At 43.9% G+C, this 23,246-nt stretch overlaps 1 protein-coding gene across 3 annotated transcripts in view; it reads right to left on the reverse strand.

Moving 5' to 3' along the window:
• kiaa1549lb (KIAA1549-like b) overlaps window positions 1-23,246 on the reverse strand; it is a 52,860-nt gene that overhangs the window by 4,418 nt on the left and 25,196 nt on the right. Inside the window, exons 5-22 of one of the 3 annotated variants that reach the window (XM_064336158.1) lie at window positions 21,632-21,851; window positions 20,967-21,100; window positions 20,242-20,410; window positions 18,613-18,672; window positions 17,779-17,930; window positions 17,255-17,426; window positions 15,795-15,958; window positions 15,504-15,539; window positions 12,470-12,660; window positions 9,445-9,575; window positions 8,079-8,203; window positions 7,476-7,696; window positions 5,317-5,449; window positions 2,518-2,883; window positions 1,994-2,091; window positions 1,482-1,630; window positions 727-878; window positions 316-501 (exon numbers count right to left, since the gene is read on the reverse strand). In XM_064336158.1, coding sequence (XP_064192228.1) covers window positions 472-501; window positions 727-878; window positions 1,482-1,630; window positions 1,994-2,091; window positions 2,518-2,883; window positions 5,317-5,449; window positions 7,476-7,696; window positions 8,079-8,203; window positions 9,445-9,575; window positions 12,470-12,660; window positions 15,504-15,539; window positions 15,795-15,958; window positions 17,255-17,426; window positions 17,779-17,930; window positions 18,613-18,672; window positions 20,242-20,410; window positions 20,967-21,100; window positions 21,632-21,851 — 2,703 coding nt within the window. In that variant the 3' untranslated portion in view covers window positions 316-471. Of the gene's footprint in view, window positions 1-315; window positions 502-726; window positions 879-1,481; window positions 1,631-1,993; window positions 2,092-2,517; window positions 2,884-5,316; window positions 5,450-7,475; window positions 7,697-8,078; window positions 8,204-9,444; window positions 9,576-12,469; window positions 12,661-15,503; window positions 15,540-15,794; window positions 15,959-17,254; window positions 17,427-17,778; window positions 17,931-18,612; window positions 18,673-20,241; window positions 20,411-20,966; window positions 21,101-21,631; window positions 21,852-23,246 lie in introns of those variants that run through there. The other 2 variants (XM_064336157.1, XM_064336155.1) reach the window with 2 other exon arrangements.

A 23,246-nucleotide genomic window follows, 5' to 3' on the forward strand; every position in this document is an offset into this window, starting at 1 on the left:
GAGTATGGTATTATAACTTTACAAGGCATTCATAAACAACTGCGATGCTTTCGGATGGCTGACATAGTGATATAGCAGATGAAAACATACTGTATGCATGAAGACATGATATATCACAATATGCCAGCCATCGAGCACAACATTGGTTTATAATAGCTTTATAAAGTGATGAGGTTATGTTCACGATAGGTATTACATATGGTTTATGAACTTACACTTCAAATAAAGTGTGACCAAAAATTAGTGTTTCACTATCTGAAGTGAGTTTAAAATGAACTGTCAATTCAAACAGAAGGTTTGAACTTTTGCCATGGGTTTGTTTTTGATCTGGGTATGAAATGTGTGTGATTTTTCTGACAGGTAACAATAAACAAGACTCCAAAAAAAAGATGGTATTATGTTCATTTAGGAAATGTGCTCAACTACCCTGGTATTTTGCTGCATCCACTCAACGTCACCGATAAATTCAGTTCAGCAAATGGTTTCTAAATGACACTGGTTCTGCAAAAAGACACTGCATGAAGGCATTTGGTTGAAACAAGCAGACAAACAGGGAAAAAAACATTCCGTACATACAAGGAGGCAAGTGCAGAGGGCAGGTCAATTTGGCATTACAGGCATATTGGGAGGAGGAGTGGGGCGGGGGAGGATAATGGCACTCTTCTGATTTGAAGAAGAATCAGTGTATAAAAAGTGTACAGCGTGCGAAATGGAGGGCGGGCTTACGGAGTCGGCCCACTGGTGCGGAAGGTCCTCCGGCTCCGGGGGGTACGACATCCAGGAGGGGCTCCGGTAGGACGAGGGGGGCGTGGGGACAAAGTAGCCCGAGTAGCCGGCCCGGCTAGCTGGTATGGCATACACTGCTGTTATTGGGTTTCCTACGGCAACAGACACCGTGATCAGCCTTCCTGGGAACTGCCCTCGGGGGCATCTGGTCACCCATACAAGGCAGCTCTCGTATCACGAAGTGTATCATCTCATTGCTTCAAGAACTTCTGTACACCCAAAAGGCCCATTTACACCTTAAGTTATTCCATGAGGGAGCTATAGATACACTGTGGAAAGAGTATCCTGCCACCTTGCTATATAGTTAACTTACCTCTAGTATTATGTGAGAACAACCCAGGGGGTGAAATAAACAGATGTCTCACAATGGTAAAATGGAATCGGTGAGGTCTGAAAAAATCTAGTCTTACAAGCAGGTCTGTCCAAAACCACTTTGTCTACTGAATGCACTCAGGCTGTTGTAATTGGTTACAGACCGTGTTAGATGCAGCAGTGGAAAAATTCTCAGCCAGGATATGTATGACACCAACTCATATAAATCACTTCATTACTAAAACCAATAAAAAAATGCATTTTGCCCATTGTCAACTTTACCTACACATACCTACACATAAATACTGAGAAGTCAGGGGAGTATTCTTATTAAACCCATGAAACACAAACATGTTAGCAACACTGTTGTGCTTAGCACTCACCTGAGTAGTTTACCATGGACTGATCAGTTGTGACAGGAGGAAGGGGTGGTCTGGTGCTTGGCACATAGGGGGCACTGTTGCGCTGGTTGTGTGTCTCAGGGATGGAGGACTCTGAGGTCCTGGCCTTGGGGCCCATGTCAGAAGAGGAGCTGGGGAGGGAAAAAAGAATATTACAGCTCCCAGCATTGTCATATGCACCACCCGCCACTAGATGGCGCATGTATCTCACATAAGAACAGGGCTTAGCTCTGCAAAATGGCATGGCACCCCAAAAATCATCATTGCTATTCAGGTCAGTTTTGTTATAACTGACTCAGGATTCAGTATTACAAAACAGTTGTGTATGAAATCATGCTAGACCTGCAAGATCTTCATTTGTGGGGAATAGCGTGGGTTGCATCCACAAATATATCCATGCACTTAAAGCTGTGGACGATCCCTCTGTCACACAGCTTCTTTGTGGATTGGAATGAAGAGATACTGCCATGTGCAGTATTCAGATGTGTCCTTACCGCCCCAGCTGTGCTGCAGAAGCAGGGCCTGTTCTTGGGGGTATTGGGGGTGGGGAGGTCCCCACAGCCATGTCTGGAAGTTGAGTGAACCGGAAGGCCTTGGGGGACAAAAACCGAGAACAGAGCTTGTTACATCCTGACAAAAGTCAGGCCAGAGCACAGCAAGAATTTCACACATACAAATTGTGTGGCTGAAGAACTACAATAGGGAAAAGGAGAAACACATCAAATAACATCTATAAGTCTTATGTGATTTGATATGTCATAATATCATCATTTTTGTGTTACATTCAGAAACTTGCAAGGCATTGTATTCATGTTTTAGCACTTAAGTTCCATGACTCCCTAAGCCAATCATTTATCTGAAATATTACAAGATTAAATGAGAAGTGTCTGAAGCATGTAAAGTAGCGTTCCATACAGGATCTGAACCCACACCCAGATGTGGTTGGATCCCCTTCCATATTCTCCCTTTCCCACTGTGCAAAGTTCACCATGAAGGGGGTTATAACCCAGGAACTCACAGGTTTGGGCAGGCTGCACTGGTACACTTCTGGTCCGTAGGCTGGCACCCACTGCAGCCCTCCTTGGGGCCTGTTCATGGTCCCGGGGGCACTGGTCACCATGTCCGAGTAGGGGAGGGCCTGTCCTGGACTGTAGGGGCCGTGGAGGTGGTGGTAGGGGGCGTGGCCATGAGTGGAGCGCCCTGCGGAGGCCAAGCTGAAGGCCTCCTCCAGGAGGAGGTGCATCTGCTGCCGCACCTCGTCGATGGAGGGCTGCGAGCTCAGAGTGGACGTCTCCGAGTGACCTTTGACCTGTCGCCCGCTAGCATACCCCTTGGAGCCCATCAGCCGATCCACGTTGGTCTCCTCGATCAGCTCCGGCTCCGTCTAACACACACACACACACACACACACACAATTAAGTTTCGCTGTATTGCAAATGCAGGTATTTTTCCCCCATTAACAAACTGAAGACGTTGCACATTCTCGCTGTTCACAGATTGCATTGCCCATCACAACCACTGAACAAGCATTAATGACAATCACTTAAATTGTCATTCAGGAAGGTCACATTCTCAAACAGACATGAAGAGTAATCAGATTCCCCTTGCAGGTCTAACAGCTCACGTGAAATTCAGCTAATCCCTAATTATTTCTATAGATTACCCTGTTTTACTATTAGGCACAATTATTGGTGAACAGGGAGTAAAGCACATAGCAAGAACATCCTCGATTAACAATCTAAGGATGACTAGTGCAAATAATGCCAGGATCTAACACCAAGGCACTTTTTTTTCTGACCTACACTAATATGGCTATCGGATCCTTGACCCTCCTCACTGTTAAAAATCACATGCTCTCCAAGAACCTCTTTGAACCCATTTGTGCCCCGCAAAGCTTGGTGCTCTGCCTCCGGAACTTTCTCATTCAGTCTCCCTTCTGGGTGAGATCAGCCTCAGCCATGGCCTCAACTTACAGCAACAAAATACACGATCATCGATATTCCATCCAATTTGCCCCAGCTTTGACAAAGTAGAAGTTGAGCATGCAGTCAGTAGAGCCACCTTAACCCATCATAACACTTCCACTCAGGGTATTAATGGCTTTACCTTAAGGGTTCATCTTACAGAACACATTATCCCTTAAACACCGTGCAAGCATCACCATCAGTGTCAATGCTTTTCACTTTAGGAACATTATATGCCCAAGGCACTTTCTCACTCCCACGGATGCAGAATGCTTATTCTGTTCTTTCATAATATCCAGGATCCATTATATATTGTTGTCAGGGCTCTGCTGTCTCCATGACAAACTAATCTTAAAATTGCAGCGTGCTCAGAATCCTGCCGCTAGGGTTCTCATCTACACCAAAACCTGGCAGCACATCACTTCCACCCAACACGTTGTTCAGGCTCCCTGTAATGGCATGCATCCACTTTAACCTCAAGCCCTAAATGGCTCTATTCTGTGCTTCGTGTGCCTTCCTCCTCTTGTCATTTATATTTCCCCTTGTCATTTATGATGGTGGTACCCCAGCTGCCTCTGTTCCTGTGTTATTCATGTTCACAAATGATCTGCATTTTTCCACTTTTACATCTACCTACTTTGTATGCTGTACTTTGTTTGCTTTGTACTACTATTATTAATATTAATGGTTTCTACAGGCATGTTTATGGCCAGCCCATGGGGCCTCTACCCTGTAATATGGTCACCCACCCACATGTTATTATCTCCTGCTGGTCGCTAAACTGAGAAGATAAAAAAGGATAAACCTGATTGATCACACCATTGTGTGAACCAGGGAGGGGCCTTACCAAAGCCCTTTAATGGACTTGAAAAAAGCACCTTGATTTTATTCATGAAGGAAGGCTGCGTGTAGAGTTGTAATGCTAGAAAATGGTGTTATACTGCATGTTGATAAAGAAGAGACAATTATTTAGAAGAATTAATTGAATAAAACATTGTGTCAAAGTGTTGGAGCTTTGTGTGTCTAAGCTGTTCTTCATACTCAGGTACACTCCTTCTTCCCTCTCTCCCTCTCTCCTCCTTTCTTCCTCTCTAATGCAATGATAAATAGGCGGCAGCCACTTGCGCCCTACTTCCTGTGTGTGAAATGGAGGTACTGGGGACCCAACACAGCATGCCCCATAAATCAGTTCTCCCGCAACACGGACAGGGGAAAATGAGGATCCGTGCTGATCTGGGCCCCCAAGCTATACAGTACGCCCACACCATCGACAACAGCTAAAGCCCTTCCATGTGAACAACACGCTCCTCTCATTTTTACCACTGCAGCTGATTGTTATTGCAACTCTGTGGCAGCAGTGTTTACCCAAGAGGTAGTCACCGGGGACTAGCCAGAGCGCTAATATCTAGGGGTCCACAGTTGAGAGCTGTGAGTTCTCAGCGAAGGTCATTTTTATTTTTAAATCTCTACCAACTGATTTTCTTGCCCTCACACGAAAGCGAAGTGCTAATTTTGTATTCAAGCAGTGGAACCGCGGATGTCTCCAAAGCCCAGGCTTCACAGACTGTGGGAAAGTGAGAGACACTTTCAAATGTATAATGTATCAAATCCTAAATCGCCTTATGAATATAGTACTGAATTATTTAATGACTCCACCACCTTAGTACATCTCTCTGCTTGATGTACTTCAAGTAATTACCCCGGTGCTAAGCTTTAAGAAACGATGACCAGTTCCGCACGGATCTTCAATAGCCTTTGGTCAGTTTCGCCCCTTTAAGCCTACAGATCCTCCCTCTAATAGTCCGCGTGTGGTCTGTAGGCCGGTGTCTGGGTGTTATGAAACCGAGCCTCACGTCGTAGCCGCTGTTGCGGATCCCCCTCCTGGGCCTCTCCCTCATGACGAGCAGGTCCATTTCGGTCCCGCCCGGGCTGGGGCTGTTCAAGGACTGGCGGCTCCGGCAGGCCGGGTTACTCATCGGGGGGTGTCTGCAATCAGGTCATCGCCACATTCACAATCGTGATCGTCACCAATGTCACCAGCGCCCTCGTCACAATCGCGATGATAATCGCCCACTTCATCATCATCATCGTTATTAAAAACATCATAACAATCTAAATCTTTGTCATCAGCGTGATACTCATCGTCATTTCACTGGCATCAGCTGCAGCAGCAGCATAATCATAAATCATTGTCGTCATCATCATCACCATCATCATCGATGCATTGTCAGACCAGATCAGATGTGTTATCAGACCTGAGCTTTGCATATTTAACTTATCCAGGACTTATTCAGTCAAGAACAGCTTCGCTCATGGCATGCACAACCACGGCCCTTCCACTGAGCTGATATTTTATAATTAAACAGCAAATATCTATTTATAGCCCATATATACACTGTAGAGCCATGTGGAACAGTGCTGAAGGCAGCCAATCACACAAGGTCACCCTAGATTCAAGTGTCTATTGAACGCCAAGCGTGAGGTAATGTAATATTGATATGGCAGTTTAAAAAAAAACATTTTTTTTTAACAATCGAGGACCAGGAGATTGGAAGCTGTAATGAATGCGTGCATGCGCCACCCACACCACCCCCACATGTCAGCTGAGTGCATTTTGTTTGTGTCAGTCTTACAAGCACCTCTACGCTTTCCTACATGTCTTTGTGGTTCAGTGCTTGCATGGCTCAGTAAGCCAGAAGACTAAAGGAAGAGGAACTGTAAACATACTGTTTAAACTTCTAAAGGGGTCAAGAACGGGTTCCCCATTTTGTGGACATGTACAGCAGTGTAATTCTGTGTTCCTATCAGACCAAGCTATGAGGGGGAAAAGAACAATGATGTGATCACCTTGGCTGTTGTCATGTTTAGTAATAAAGCATGTAATTTACGATCCATATTTTACGACCACTCTGACTCTCTCTAGCAAGGATGGACAAGCATGAAGCCTATGCAGAAGTAGCTAAAATGATGTTATGCAGCTTGGAACAGAACCAGTCCAAGGACATGTCCATTTGCTCCAAGTCCAAATGAATTTTATTTTCGCTCCCCATGCTTTGACTGAAATCAGTCTAGTCCTTTTATTGTTCTAGGGGACACATTCGGTGCTGGACTATTTGTGGAGTAGCCAAAATTGGCTCCACCACAAAAAGGAATTAAGGTGATTAAAACAACGCAATATGTCTCACTTGGAGAAAATAGATTAAACAAGATAGATTAAAAAAGAAGAGACACCAAACCTAATCTAATGGAAACAGAACAATTGAATCACATAGGGAATGGAACCGTCACAAAATCCAAAAATAGAAAGTCAATAGAATCGTTTCTGCTGTTCCTTGAAACACTGCTGAAAAAAAAGTTTGCCATAGCAATTTACAGAGGAGGATAAACAAATTGGATTATTCCATTTTTTAGCTCACACTCATCTTCGGGTTGCTGCTACGTATTATCTATTTATATAGCTGGTAACTGGAGGGCACTTCAGTAATGTGCCTCATTGAGTATTGCACTTGGAAGCCTTGGGTTATAAGATTAGCCTTCAATGACTGTGCCACGCTGCCACCCTAGTTATGAAAACATGGTTGTAGGTTCATACTGTATGCGTGCTACGTGTGAAATGTAGGGTTATAAGAATTCTCACTATTTCTTATTTTTTCCCTGTGAATCTGTCCATAACAAAATTGACCCCATAAGTGTGGGCACCAATCTGCAGCTCAAATTTATAATTGTTTTTCTAATGATCAATTCCAAAAAAACTTTTTAAAAAATGTGTACTCAATGTACTAAATGGTGTGAAATGTTAAGCTTTGACATCTAGGCAAACTACCCATTGTCAACATTACATTCATTTGGCAGACGCTTTTATCCAAAGCGACGTACAAAAAAGGGCATTTCATGGTCGAAATGCACTTTCCATACCCATTGTCAACTGTGGTGTTACTGAAATTGTGCGCTTAGATACACAGTGACGTTTCCTTGACGTTTCCCTGACGTTTCCCCAAGGTTTTCCCATTACCTCCTCCTGGACTTGACGTAGGTGGAGGCCCTCTCCTCGTCGGGGTCCGGGGCCTTGCTCAGCTCCATGTGGGCCTTGTCATGGCCGTGTCTCTGCCGGTGCGTGTAGGACTTGTTGCTGGTGTCGATGGCCGGGAAGTCGTAGCCCTTCCGCTTGGCCTTGAGTCGCAGCTTGTTCCTGTAGTGCTCGATGTCTGATTTCTGCTTCAGGGCCATGTTTACCTGCAGCGGCCAAACCCTGTGCGTGAGCACGTGGAGCTTGCGTGTGTGTCCGCATGCCGTGTGTATACATACAGGGTGTGTCAGACCTGGGTTAAATACGTATTTGTTTTGGATTCAAATACTTTTCTATGCTTTACTAATCTTGTCTGGTGTATTGGAACCAATGAAACACTCTCAAATACTCACAAAAAGTGCAAACCCCACCTTCTGGTCATATTGGCAGGCTCAATTACACCAGGCAAGATCAACAGAGCACAGAAAAGTATTTGAATCCAAAACAAATACATATTTGACCCAGGTCTGGTGTGTGTACATGCGTGTTTGTATGTTCCTGCAATATGTGTAAATGAGTCACTCATGTTACCCAGTTACTCAGGCTCACCTCTCCGTTGTGGATGGCGGAGTCCTGGCTTCGGTCAGAGGAGGCGGGGTGAGAGTAGGGCAGGGCCGTCATGGGCTTAATGGAGATGAGCTGCAGGGAGCCCGACGAGGAGTCGTAGGGATCTGCTAAAGAGCAGGCAGATAGAACAGCCAAATAGAACCCTGCTCCCTCATACTTCACCAAGAGCCATAATAACACACAATCACTTGCAGCTGTGGCAGTCAGGATCCTGACCAGGGACAGTACCCATTACAACTACAAGCAGTACATCAGGAGATGTTATATTACCTACTGTATATCTACTGCTATAACTCACTTCCTCATATCAAAAACATTACATTACATTATGTTTAGAAGACGGTCTTATCCAGAGCAACTTAGCATGCAAATGAGTAATAAGTATATCCAACCGATTTATACCAACAACATTCACAAATCAGCGAATATGAGCAACATCACTAAAGTACTAAATGTAAGGTAACTAATGCCAACCTAACACCAGTCACAGATATAAATGATATAGAATATACTATAAATCACATACAAAATAAAAATAACACATAAATCAAATATAGAGCCATACAGCTAAAATCTATGAAACCATAAAGCGTGCTATACCAGTCCAGAGCTAATTGCATAAGAAAAGAGTGCCTGAGGAGAGGGAATGGGAAGATGCAATTACAGTATACGGTACAAAAACCATGAATCATTTCATCTCAATGGAGTTGAAATAATATATCTTTTTAAAGGACAAAGAATGACTGATTTAGTGTGACATTGTACTGTAATGACCAGACCAGTTCATTTGTAACAAGAGCAAAATAAGAAAGATTTAATTACTTTTGGAAAACTGAGGGAAAGTTTCCTCGGGCCTAGTTCATGGCTCAGCGCCCAGAAAAGCATGTGGTGTTAAAATGGACATGTACAGCGCATGTTTTACAAGTGTTTGTGTATGTGTGTGTATATGCATGCGGGCGTGTAAATGAATAAAGCACAGTTCAGGGTAAAACAGGTGGTGTGGCAGTACCCTGCAGTGTAAAGCCAGGCTTGACCTTTCTCTCGGAGTGTGAAAAGACCCAGGGGTTGGGGGGCGGGGGGCAGACTCGTCTGTCTGCGACTGCCTCCCACGCAGAGCCACAACAGGCCACGCTGACACACCGTATCATGTCAGCAGAGCCTTGCTCATGAATATTCATACCTCCCCTTTTCTGCTGAGTGGACTCCTTAGCGCCTATATAAAGCTCAGTCATCATGCGGCGCACCCTAGGGCCTACAAGGGGCCTACAAGGGGCCACAACCTCTCCCTCTCAACCCGAACATGTAGGTCCGGGGACCCCACGAGACAAGCGGTCATCCCGGCTCTTACCACTTCTGGTGCGAGCCTCCTCCTTGGCCATTTTCTGCTGTGCCGGGACTTTCTGTACCGTCGAGCCCCTGCCCGAGTGCAGCTTCCCTGATTCGTTGCTGACGAGGGAACCGTCCTCGCTAGGCAACCTGCTGCAAGTAACCATAGCAACAAGGAGCAGCAGTGAGTTCTCTGTGCGTTGGCCGGTTCTTCCATCCCTCTGTCCTCCGGCGCCTGCCTGCGCTGACTGGCAACCAATCAATCAATCAATCGTGTGTTGAACAGTTATGACACTTATGTAATGGAACATTACGATACATAAATTACCCTGGAAATACCACAGGGCATGTGGAGGGGAAGGAGGCAGAGGATATGTTTTATGCATTACCACTAAGGAGCAGAACAAGAATGGGAGTTAACTATGAATACAGTTCCTTGTGAAACGCATAGAACAGCCCAATATTCCCTTCAAAATCTTCAAGCTAATTGGCCAATTATCTCTTGTGTAATAATACACAAGAGACTGTGTAGTAATAATAAGTATACATAATGTTATTGTCATTTTAATACAATCATGGGTTTGTATCCTACCCCTAACACATCCGGTGGAAAAACAAATAAAAATGGAAACTAAAAAGACTGTAACTAACCCTGAAGTAGTTTTTAAGCTTGAACTGAAATAGAAATATAAAAAGAAAGATTCAACAAAAGGTTACGAATGTCGCCGGCCATGCAGTATACAAGCTATATGGCTTCCGTCCAAATTTTTGCCTGTAGCAACTGAAATACGAGGCATAGTTATCGATCCATGTTGCACAGTGGAAAACTGACACCTCTGAAACTACACCGAGCACCCGCACTGTCACCAAGCTGTGCTGTAGTTTCCCATTTGCTCCATCATTCCTGAGAAAGTCATAAGTGGCCACATTGCTTCAAAGCCATGAGGCAGGGTCACTCTCCACCCATGAGCCGTCCCCTCCTGGGCTCCACATGAAACCTCCCATGGCAGAGACCCCACACACACACACACACACACACACACACACAGGCAGCCGCCTCCGGGTGATTACCGCCCAATTTCACTCCTTCGTAATCCTCGCCTCCCTCCCACGGCTTCCAAAACTATCAGCGTAGCCCTCAAAGGCATGACCGCCAAAACGACTTCAAAGCTTTGCTGTTGTATCCCCCGGAGATAATAACATGATCGGGAGGCTACAGGGGGGGTGGGAAACAATGGCCCATGGAAGGGGTGATCTCAAGAGCTCGCCAGTCTTTGCTTGGAACTGTTGCACGTGCCGCACATTACACGGCTAAAAACCATAACCGCGATAGTGACGGCCAAAACTCGGCCAATTTATACAACGAGTCCCGTTATGAATTTATTCTGTCGGTCCAGACACTGGCCAGCGTTTGATTGCGTGGTGCCACAAGCCGAGGTGGCATCCTCTTCTGTGGCAGGCAATTAAAATGGGAGAACTGAGCGGAATGCAAATTCATTTCCCGATTGTTTCATTTGCATGTTTATAGGTTTGGTCTCAAAGGAGAGGATGGGCAAGCCCGTGGAATACTGAGACTGGATGTATCTGTGCGGTAATGAATAACTGTTACACTTGAGTTGCTGCTATATATGTGCCAGATCCACAATAATAATGAGCACAGTCATATGTAATTCTAAAATACACCATGTTCTCTATGCAAAACTCCCTAGGCTAGACACGATATTAAAGGACTATTTAACACATACATCAAGACAAATGCATTCTCATATCTCCACAACTATTCATAATATTATCATAAGATTTTCTTTTCTTTTCACTGCCCCAGAAAAATAATGTTAACCATATCATACCAGCCCCACTCTCCAACAACTAGAGGTGCATGGACCTTATCTAGAACAAATAAATGCATTGCTTAGTTTGCTGTGTAGACATCAGAACATTGAACACAGATTTGAGGGTTTTGTCTGACACTCCAGCAATCTATTTTCCAGTGCACCTCACAGTCAGAATGCATTATATAATATGCAAAAACTCAAAGAGCCCCTGAAGAACTGAAGTGTTCCAACAAGTATTTTTGTGGTGGTTCTGTGCTCTGTTGGCTGCATCTACATGTTAGTGCCGTGCAGTCAAAATAAAAAAAGCATCACCCAGCTAAAAAGTCATTACAGGATACCGGAAGTTCCCAAGGCGAGATGAACCAAATCCTAGGTGCGATGGAAATTACAGCAGATAAGCTGAGTAACAGCTGTAAGCTGTTTACAGCCTGTGGCATACTTGCTATATCTTCTTACACCAGTAAGTAATTAACACACTAGTGTCAGTTAAGTTGCTAGCATTTCAGTTCATTCACTTTCTGCTGCAGAATACATCATCAAAAAATGATGTATCACACATACCCATATGAGTGCACACACACACACACACACACATGAACAAACACAAATGTGCACGTGCACATGGAAACTTCAACTTTACTAAATCATTATTCCAATTATTTAATAAAACTCCACTTTAAAAATTGTATTAACAAGAGAAGCTATAACTTGGTATTAATATAAATATTGCATTTTGGACAAATAAACCTATCCCAAAGGGATGAAAATAAACAACTAAATCATTCATTAAGATGAGTTAGGAGTCAGGACACCAATCATCCATGATTCATGACCTTGCTCTTAAAAAAGTTTCTAAATTTCACCACTGCTGTCTTACAGGCTGTCCTCCAATGCACCAAAAATGGACTCACCCTCGTACCCTACCCTTATAAGCAATACAGTATGCTATCTTCTCAGATTACTGAGTAAATGTGTGTGTAAACCCTACCTTTGTAAACCCGACCATAATTCCAGGATGCATAGCAGGTCACTGTATAATGGATTACTATCTATTCTTGATATCTTTTAACGCTTAAGTAAAAGTTGACACTGATTAGGGGTTCACTGAAATATCGGTCTCGCATCGCAGCTACAGGACATTCATCACAGTCCATTCATGAGAATGTGCCACGGCATGCTTTACTTTGCGTCCAGCCCACTCAGTGCTCTTACCTTTTGCGAATTTCACCGGACAGAGTCTTTTTGGAGCCGCTCCCATCCAGGTGCATCCCCCTCTCTTGTGACAGAGGGGCGTCCCGTATGGGAAGGGGCAGGACCATCGTCTCCTGCGTAACAGGTAGGGCCTCCTCATCGCCGCCCTGCTGGCCAAGGTGTTGCTTGGCATAGTCAAAGCCTTGCACCGGCTGTGGGGGGATAACAATCATTTCAGACAACTATTCATAACTATTCATAAATATATTCTATAGATATATTTGTGCGTAGCATATATATATACAAATATATAAATATATATCAAACAAAGCACTGCTGCTGAGAGTGGACCAAGAGAAGGTTCTCCAAATGAAGGGCCTTCTTGCGCCATTGCAGTTGTGCTGCCTAAGCTTCCGAATTGAGGCTTTCTCTTTATTACACTCGGGTAATGAAATACAGAAAACAGGGTGGACACGAGCGATATTTCACCGCTGGGGAATTTTTAATGGAGCTAATTAAATGTCACTTTCTTAACCTTCGAGAGAGATATGAGGCGTATCACGGCAGTTTGTCTGCAGGCGTAAAAAATGATATTAAAAACTGTAGTTTTCCAGTGCTGTGCACCAGGGTTTTTCAGTTACCTGTCTTTTTGTTGAGCATGAATATATTTTGAAGACAAAAGGAAAAGGGAGTTAAAAAAACAGCCTAAATGAAACATGAGCAAGGTGCCATAAACTATCAGTCACATATGTTGTTCATTTGCTGCCAGAGTCGGGAGGAGGGGATGGGGGGTGATCAATATATGGATTTCTCAACCTCCTCTCCACATCATTCAAAAATGTGTTGTATTCCAAACAGGGGGGCTTGAAACACATGCAAATAAAAAATGGCTGCTTCTGTAGAAAAACATTCAAAAATCACCGTAGGTTTACCTTGAATCAGTTTTACTGCCAGTTGTTATTCTCTGAGTGTTTTTAATGTGCCAGACAGTATTTCAAACAGTCATCACTGTGATGTCTTTACAGAGCAGAGAGGCAAAAAGTCCTCATTTCCCAGCAACAGGTAGTTTAGTATTCTGCTGGGCAGTGGATGATTCTATATAAGGGATGTGAGCAGAATACAAATGAAGCCCGTGTCCCTGGTCAGAGAGTGAGTCGTTGGAGGCCAAATGGGACCGCTAACCCTGAGTCAGAAGAAGTAAATACCCTAGTACTGCCATGCAAGTCGATTATGTGCTTTCAGTGTGTTGTATGCGTTTGCTAGGGTTTATCTCACTCTAAACATACATATCGTTTGATATTGGATAGGCAGAGTGAGAGAGTGATGGGCAAGTTCACGGACAAGTGGAGACGAGTACATATACAGATACGTAATTCAGGCTATGGCATTAATATTGATCTGCCTTTGACTGATAATTGAATGCAGTGGACCAGCAGTTAATGCAATTCACTTTCGCTGATGGCCTCTGGGCTGCTTGTTATTGATACACAGCGTGTTCAGGACAACAACCCATTACCCAGCATGCATCTGGATCACAGGGATGCTCTCTGAAAAAAAAACATTCACTTTTACACATACCATTCAGGAAAAGGAGCAAAAACTGAATGTATTGGATGCATCATTATTCACCTACTGGTGAGAATTCAATTCTACACCCTGCGGTTTTTTAATGGTACTGGATAAACAGTGTTTTCCAGTGACAGTTTGGGCAGAGTAATGACCCATATACATTGCAGTCTTTTCAACAACTGGACAAATGTAATCTGTCACAAGTTCCTGTCCCAAGAACTCTACCGTTTCTTTGCAAAGTAGCACCACACATCCACTCACGCCGATTTGGCTTTACAAATTTGTGCATGCCACATTTAATTAACTTCCAAATTTCACAAACCTATTTCAGCAAATAGACTATCATTATCTAGATTCCAGCAACGTAAACCAAACCAATCAACAGAAATACAGTCAGTACTCATATGCTTATGAACAGATACTGACAGACACTGATTCATTTAAATGCAGCCTACTGCTGTGGCACGCAGAGAGAAGAGACATACTGCAAACTTAGATTTGGGTCCGCCTACCCACGGCGCACTAGGAAAACTAGGTCAATTCAGAACAGGGAGACGGAGGGTAAAGCGATACAGCCTACATCCTTCATCAAGCTCATCAAATTCAAAACTGCTTGGGCTGAAGTACAGCATCATTACATTTTACCGAACGGTCGCGTCAAGTACCTTACATATTCGTACAAATGCTTATAATTCCCTATTAGCTCCAACCTATTTTTTCATACCGACAAAAATTGCTGATCCAGTTTGTATGATGTACATATGGACGTGAACTTAAAACAACATACATAAACAAGTGATGTTCAATGTCATGTAAAAAATCTGCCTTTTTTACAATTATATGCAGGGTACTTGTGTTGGAAATTTTACGAATCTGATTCATTGTTTAATTGGCCTTTGTGTGTCATAATGAGTATAAAATGATCTTTTACTATACATTTGCATTTCATATTACTATTTAAAACATTCAGTTGAATAAATGATTTTTGCATTTTTATACAGTTATCATAAAATAAAATTGATCTCGGGGAGCACAAGCCATAAATATTCTCTAATATTTCTGCTATGGCCAACCTGTTTTTCACAGCCTTTTTAAATTTCAAATTAAGACATTAAACCGTAATTTGATGATGCGCGCTTAGGTACTTTCCTTACATAACATTCCATTGATCCTCGCTAGAATAATCAGGCAGCACACCGAAAGATGAGATGTGGAATCCTATTGATCCACAGCCAGGCAGCAGCCCTGTTAGATAATTACTGTATTCCACAGGTTGTATATACTGCAAATCCGAACGGCCAACCCTGTCTTTTCATGTCAGAAAGGAGTAGAGTGAGTCCAGGCCATCAATTTGTGTCCTTTCTCAGCACTCATTGATCTCTTCCATCGGAGGCACGGCCATCGATTTTCCTCGAGTCGACCGAGAAAGCACATAAAACCGAAGGCAAAAGCACACTCACTCATTCTGAAATAATTCAAGCAGTACCTGGTGGTAATAGCTGGCCTCCCTCCGATACGATGTCTAAACGAGAAAAAAGTTATATCGCGTTAAAACAGTGAATCAAACATTTTCTCCAATATGCCACGTGACGACCATGCCGCACAACCGAGCATCACGACCATCGGGCACAGGCACAAGCTCAGAGCAAACGATGAGGTAATGCGATCACAGGCAAAGTCGAGCGCTCGAGGCGACGCGCTCAGACTGGGTGTAATTCAAGTCTCCCCGTGCGCTGGAGGTTTTTGCCTGCAGGGAGCTCGGCGACCCCCCCCTTACCTTTGCGCGGGGGTTGAGGTTGCCCATGGCGTCTGCCTTGAAGTCGCCCTTGTTCTTCCTGCACAAGACGGCAGTGATGATGATGATGATGACTGTCACCACGGCAATGGGCGCCAGCACCGCGGCAATGATCCACAGGTTGTTGGGCGGGTTCTTCACCACGGCTGTGTGGCAGCGCATCACAGACCAGCTCATCAAACATCATTCAGTTAACACAGCCGAAGCCCTTGTGAAAAGTGCACTTACAACACCAGCATGTCAGGAAAAGGTTAAAGGTAGGACTCAACTTAAATACTTCAAGTTCACACTCATGTCATCCACTCTATCAGAATACTTAGTAGTACATTATTTCAGTTCACCACACAGTAATGTATCCGAGATTATTTCCTTCTCATTTGGGTTTGGCCTACAGTTCTGTATCTAATATTATTTTGCTCTCATTTTAATTTGGCCTACAGTGCTATATGTATGATTATTTTGCTCTCATTTTAGTTTATCCTGCATAACTGAATGTAAGACATGTCTCTTATTGTAGATGGACCAACAGTACTACAGTACATCAAGAATTACACCTCTAAATGGCATTATATCCTCTTGTTCAGGCTAGCTCTCTGACGGATGTGTTTAGCTCTCATTAAAAACAATGCACAGATCTCCCTAGTGGAGTCCCCCTCCCCTTCCCCTCAATGGGCAGTGTTTTACTTGGGATTCCTCTCCCATTTCCATTCTCTGTCAGAGGAAGTGGCTTGGGGAAATGGCCGTGTAGGGGAGGAAAAAAAAGGCCACAGCATGGAGGCTACACCATTGAGCGCGCTCTGTTTTCACACCCACTGAGACTTGCAGGCACCATATAGTCTGTGTTGACACTGTGCACTCTTTATGCCCTGCCTGTTCTTGCAAACACAACAGCACACCGCTCACAAGAGCACAGACTGCGATGACATTTACAGCAATGTTTCTGTTTGGAACACTGATGAGATTACAAATGATCTACAAACAAATTAGCCAACTAAATTAACTTAGTCATGAGGTGGTTGTAATAAATATACTGCAACATTATTGAATGAATAACAAACTAGAGGGCTCAAGACTATGAGAATAGATTTAAAATATTCCCTTGCTACCTTGTTCAGATATGAAATCAACTGTATTCTTAATCTAGAATTTGAGAGTTTAGACTCTACCTGACATTTCTGTCCAAAATCTCTGTCATTAACAAGGCAATTCTGTTTGTTGTGTATAGCTGTCTTTACAACAGATTAAACAGGAAAAATTATCTTTTTAAATGTGTTAAAGCTGCCCGGTACAACACTAAGCACAGCTACTGCACAAAACTACTACTGCAGAGAGATAACAATAAACTCTCAAAATATGTCAGTCAGCATAAGCTCTGCCATCTTAGGTAAATTCCAGGGCCTTGCGCTAGTCAGTGCTGCAGATGTGTCAGAGTGCGGACGTACGTTCAGCTTGGAGCTGGATGAAGTAGCCCAGAGTAAGAGCCATGGTCTGGGAGTCCACCGTGTTGAGGATCTTGGCTGCAGAGGTGCCAGACAAAGGGACGCCATTCAGCAGAGCATAGTAGGTCAGTTCAGCCGAGTTCTTCGGACCAGGCACTCTTCTAATGCTGACCATCTAAACCAGCACAATGCTAATATATTAGCTCAGTTAGCCTGATATGTTACACGTCACATGCTAACTGCTAACTATAGCTAGTTACATTCATGTGATCATTGAGGTGCGCCGATAAGGCTTCCAAAGCCCAAGTAGGACTGCAGTGATGTCACATTCAGAATAAAGGTTCAAAAACGTGACATTAAAGGGTGAAATGTGAATGTTTCCTCTGCTTTTAGTGAAGCGGGGGTTTCCTAAAAGGAGCATCCAAGCTGACTTGAATGAAGACGACCAGTACTGTGCCGGCTGATTACAGGCTGAGGCATAGAGGCTGTGACTCCACAGAGGGCGGCGGCGCCAGCCCCTCTCCTACCTGAACGGTGTAGCTTCCCGCGGCGGCCGCCCTCCGGAACCTCGCCCCCTCCTGGTGGGCCACGACGAAGGCATCGGCCAAGCGCTGCTCCATCAGGCTGGCGAAGCTCTGGTAATTTCCCTCCAGGGACGAGGCGTCCACGTCCTGAATTACTGCAGAGGCAGGGTTACAGAGCAAGGGTAGACGGAAAGATTGGGAAGACGGGGGACAGAGCCAGGAGCTCCGGTTATTCATCACTCAGCGTAATAAATCCCATTACGCCTGGGCTGACCTTGGAATTCCACAGCCATTTCTTCCTGGGAGAAACACGGTGGGAGATAACCGGGGGCAACACTCCAGAACACGGAACAGTTGTGAACGCCAGACGCACTTCTAATAATGATTAATAATTAATTGTACATTATATATTTTTTAAAAGTAGGATACATTATTGCCAGATGGGAGTAAATTTTGCACATTGTTGCATGGTTACAAAATGTATTCCTGAGATAGCAGTATATATAAAAATCTCATTTACAGACATACTGTATTTATTGATGAAATGTCATGCACCTATCAAAGCTCTGGTATGCGTTTATAACTGCAATATGTTCTAGTGGACTCTAAACACACACAAGTCTCTCAGTTAACAGAGCTGTGTGTGTGTGTGTGTGTGTATAAAGCTCAGATCTGACTTCATCACACTGAAGTAAATGTCACTTAAGCTCTAAATTGTGCCATGCACAGAAAAAACAGCTGATGATTACACCCATTACTACTGGAGTGTAAATAACACCACGCGATATCACACGGACGCAATCAAATTAGCGGTTAAAAGATTGGTGGGTTAATTACCTGAGATTACCCAGTAGTCTCTGGTTGCAGTCGAAGTGTTGAGGTTGTGATACTCCAGTGCTGAAAAGGAAAAGAAGACCTGTGTTCAGGAGCTGCTGAAGCATAGCTAAATAAGACTCGTAAGGAAGTCTTAGATCAATTATGTGGCCTCAGTTTAATTATGCTTCCTGGTATTGGATGATCACTTGGAGAGATACCAATGGATTGTGGACTAACAGATGGTGTTGACAAGCAAACTAATAAAGTCCAAATCTCTGAGTAGACAGAATGCTTTAGCACGAGGGAGGGACCGTGTGGTTTAATAGTCCCTATATCACTGTTCTAGTTCTACCACTGAAGTAACAGTGCAAGGTTTCACACATTTTCATTGATATCTCCAAGAAGCCTGGATGTTAAAGCCTGTTAAAAGTCTTACACCTTGTCGGACACCTGTCCCAGCGTAAAAAACGACCTACAAGTAAAATTTGAACTCTGTCAAAACAAACCATTCTGTGTTTTTCTTTCATGCCATTAAACAAGCAAAAAAGTTGTTATGAATAAAAGTGGATTGACAAAGATACAAACCTAAATCTAAAATCTAAAAATCTACAAGTACTTTGCAGGAGAACAAAATTCACAGTGCCCTGGGATGTTAATAAATTGTAAACATTTGTTTCCCTGGAAAGTTCCCAGCAGTTAAGTGACGACTCACATGCAATGACTGGCTTTTTCGGCCTGTGGAAATAAGCGCTAAAATGCTAAAACAGCAAACCCCCACTGCCATTTAACACAATTAACCTGCTTTGATATGCAAACCAATCATGGCAGTCATGCCAGTATATGAGGAAATCTCATTCTATCTGCAGCGAATCTGGCAAAAGACATAATACAATCACTAATTCACCATTTGGAGTCTGTCAATAACTTTTGTGGGTTCACACTTTCATAACCACCACTGCAGTTGTCAACAGTCGGCTACTCACACACAATTAAATAGTTTTTAATGAAAATAACACATAAATAAGGCCCCTCATATGAGGCTTGCAGATAAGCATAAAAAAGTGGCATTCTTATTGGCAGCTAGAACAGATCGATTGGTTCTGAAGACCAGGTGAGAGTGAGCAGTAACTCAGGGAATTCCACAGGGAAGTCTTAGGAGAGACTCATCCAAGAAGCCTTGTTAATAAACTTCTATAGACAGGCTGACTACTCCAGGTTGCCCAACATCAGCAAAACCTCCACTACACTAATGCAAAACCGCCCTACCACCCTGATGGATGTTTAACCTCATTGCTGTCCTGTCGAGCTGTATGTCCCTCTTCATTTTATTGTAGTAAAATCAAAGCAAGGAAAAAAAGCTTGTTAGAGGAGCTTGACCTTTCAGGAGGGAGGATTTGCCAGAGGCAGAAGGTCAACATTCAGTAAGCAGTTCATTAGAACTCTGCTGTGCCGCACGAATATAAAATCAAGGACTCGGAATCAAAGCTTGGCAACCTCCCCTCAGATCCTGCACACTGCCAGTCAGTCTGTCAATTCAAGATGGCCAAACAGCTCTCAATGCATGACTACGCTACAGAAATGTCCTCACAGGACCCGGGGGGGAAGTAAAGAGATCGAGGGGTTTGACCCACGATGCATTGCCGTACTCACGCTCAGCAATGACGAGCGGGGGGAAGAAGAGGAAGTACCCCACCAGCTCGGCCGTGAGTTGGTTGAGGAGGTTGCTGGAGGCAGTGCCATTCAGGAAGGCACTCCCATTCCACACCACGTAGATCAGGGACACTGCGGGCGAGCCCGGCAACTGGGAGGCACTCAAAATCTAATACACACAACACAAAGCCTCCATGATGTCACTGTATATTTTGCATATATGTGTAGAGATATGTATGTATAGACAGCAGACCAGGGTCAAATATGTATTTGTTTTGGATTCAAATACTTTTCTATACTTTACGTATCTTGTCTGGTGTATTGGAACCAATGAAATACTCTCAAGAAGTGCAAACCTTGCATTCTGGTCATATTGACAGTCTCAATTACACCAGGCAAGATAAATCGAACGCAGAAAAGTACTTGAATCCAAAACAAATACATATTTGACTCGGGTCTGATAGATACACAACAAACGCACACACACATGCACACCCGCGTGCGTTAATCAAATGTTACAAACATAATTTGATGAGTTTGGCAGCAACCAAAGTGAATGAGAATTATTGTTTCCTTCGAAAAAGCATTAGCTTTTTGCAGCAAGTCAATGTTAAGAACAAAGCTTGATTTAATCCAGGCCATAGTATGTGTGCATGCGCATGTATATACTGCATATGGGATTAAGAAGTCCTCATTCTTACATCAGTGATGGAAGGAGAGCATACCTGAACCGAGAGTCTGCTGTGGGTGTTCAACACTTTGGACTCCGCCTCCGCAAATGCATTCTCCAGCCGCTGCTCCATCATCTGAGCGAAGCTGCAGGACTTTACATTGTCTCCCGGGCCCACAAACCTGAGGACTAACCCAGCACAGACAACTTCACTACCGTATCTTCCTACAAAACATGCCAGTTCAATAAATGCATTATTACACAACATAAATTAAGCGCATTAATTTACAATTCATAAAATGTAAAACAAATAACACGTATTATTAAACGACTAGAATCATAAAATCTTTGAGGATGGCATTTCTTATTTATGAACGACTATAATAATGATTACTGTAATAAACCACAACGACCCACGGCTGTTCTTTTGAATGAGTACGTTTGAATCCTTGGCAACTAACCCGCATAATGAGCGCGTTTCGTCTGAAATGTACCCACGTACGGCAAAGTAATACTGTTTTGAAAAGCACTGCCGTGGCATAGGTCAAGCCAGCATGTAATAGCTCCATTAGTTGAATTTCCCCTCCTTTGCTTGCATTATCATCTCTACAGTCACTTAAAACGTTTTTTTTTATTTGTAATATTGACAGTTATGGGGTTAGAGACGTCAACACAGTGTGTAAACTGTTCTGTATTATGCTTCAGTAATAGTGTCCCCACCTGTACTGAGCTGAGGAGAGACGGCTGGGGTGGGCACCCAGGGGGTGACGGGAATGGGCAGAGCCTGCAACGCGAGCCCGAACTGCCGGATGTCTGCCATCATCTTGCCAACTCCGTACACGCCGAGGGCCTCCACCACCACGGACGCCATGTAGACCATGCCGCCGCTCACTGCGTAGTAGGCCGCGGTCACGTTGGAGCCGACGAACAGCTTCTCGATCTGAGGGCGGAAGGGGCGGGTTAATGACCGGCTCCAGCCGACCGCTCAGCTCACACCCTGGAATTACAACCAGCGTGATCGGGCTGAGCTCGGAATAACGAGATGCAGCTGAAGACTGAGAGTGAAAGGGACATGGAGGGAAAGCAGTCTAGATTTTACACAACACAGTTTTTTACACATTGCCAGAAGTTCCGTGCGGTGCGATAAGTAAAAAAAAAAAAAGTAAAAAACAAAGCGCAGCCGACTTCGTCATTATTCGTAGCCTTCCGTGACGCACCCATCCACGTTGCGATATGTTGTGTATTGAGATGCCGCCAACAATGTATAACCCCCCTTTCATGTTATCTTTGTTCAGGACACAGGTGCCGCACAGTTGTGTGTGTTTCCCTGTCAATTACCTCATAGCTTGGAAATACTGCAGGCCATCTGATTGGCAGCTAAACTAGCTTCTGAATCACAGCCGCACAGCAGGAAATCAAGGCTTCGGTTCTGACTCAGATGGCTCTGCATGAGGCTGGCACTGTGAACAATGTATTTGTTTCCACACGGGAGGAAAGGATGACAATTCATTCACAGCTGAGGTAGAAAAGCTGCAGAGAGCTAGCTCACTAATTTTGTATAAGCAAGAACAATTTGAGGCAGAATCCTGATCGCATCCGACAAATAAGCAGTCACACGATTAATTTCAGTGGTAAAGACTAGATGACTATCCATCAGATGAAAAACATTTAAAGCAAGATATCCAAAGAACCCTACACACAGAGATCAACCAACGCATTTACATTTCAGGTTGAGCCACTTGGCAGATGTTCTTATCCAGAGCAAATTACATAAGTGTATACATATCAGGGGTCATCAGGGTCGCATCCAATAGTAGTAATCAATACATAATCTTTCAATGTAAAGTTGCAGCAGTGGGTGCAAGAGGGAAATAGAGAATATAGAAAGCCAAGGAGTTGGGAGATATGGTTTTGCATTTAGCATAGGTAGGGCTAGTAAACCTGTGAAAAATGCTCACGGTTCAACATTAGGTGAGCCAAGATGCTGTGTACACATCACAACTGATTCCATTTATGGAATATAATGGATCGTGCCACCATTCATTTTGCTCACAAAAGCACTGGAGCTAACAAGAAACTGCACTTCAAAATTTCCTGTGATTCAGTACCTTCATAATCCATACTCCCAGCCAACCCCCCACCCCACCCCACCCCCACTCATGCGTGCCATTCAGAGATCTTTCATCTGTCGCTGGAGTGAAACCGCACCCGCACGTTCACTCGTTCGAAACACAATTGGAGAGATTACTGTACACCGACTCAGAGACGGTGTGCGGGTTTTACACTGCGGCCTATTTCCGCTGCGTGACAACGAGCTTATTCCTCAAAAACTAAA

Source organism: Anguilla rostrata, chromosome 5 (assembly GCF_018555375.3).
Source record: "Anguilla rostrata isolate EN2019 chromosome 5, ASM1855537v3, whole genome shotgun sequence".
NCBI lineage: Eukaryota > Metazoa > Chordata > Actinopteri > Anguilliformes > Anguillidae > Anguilla > Anguilla rostrata.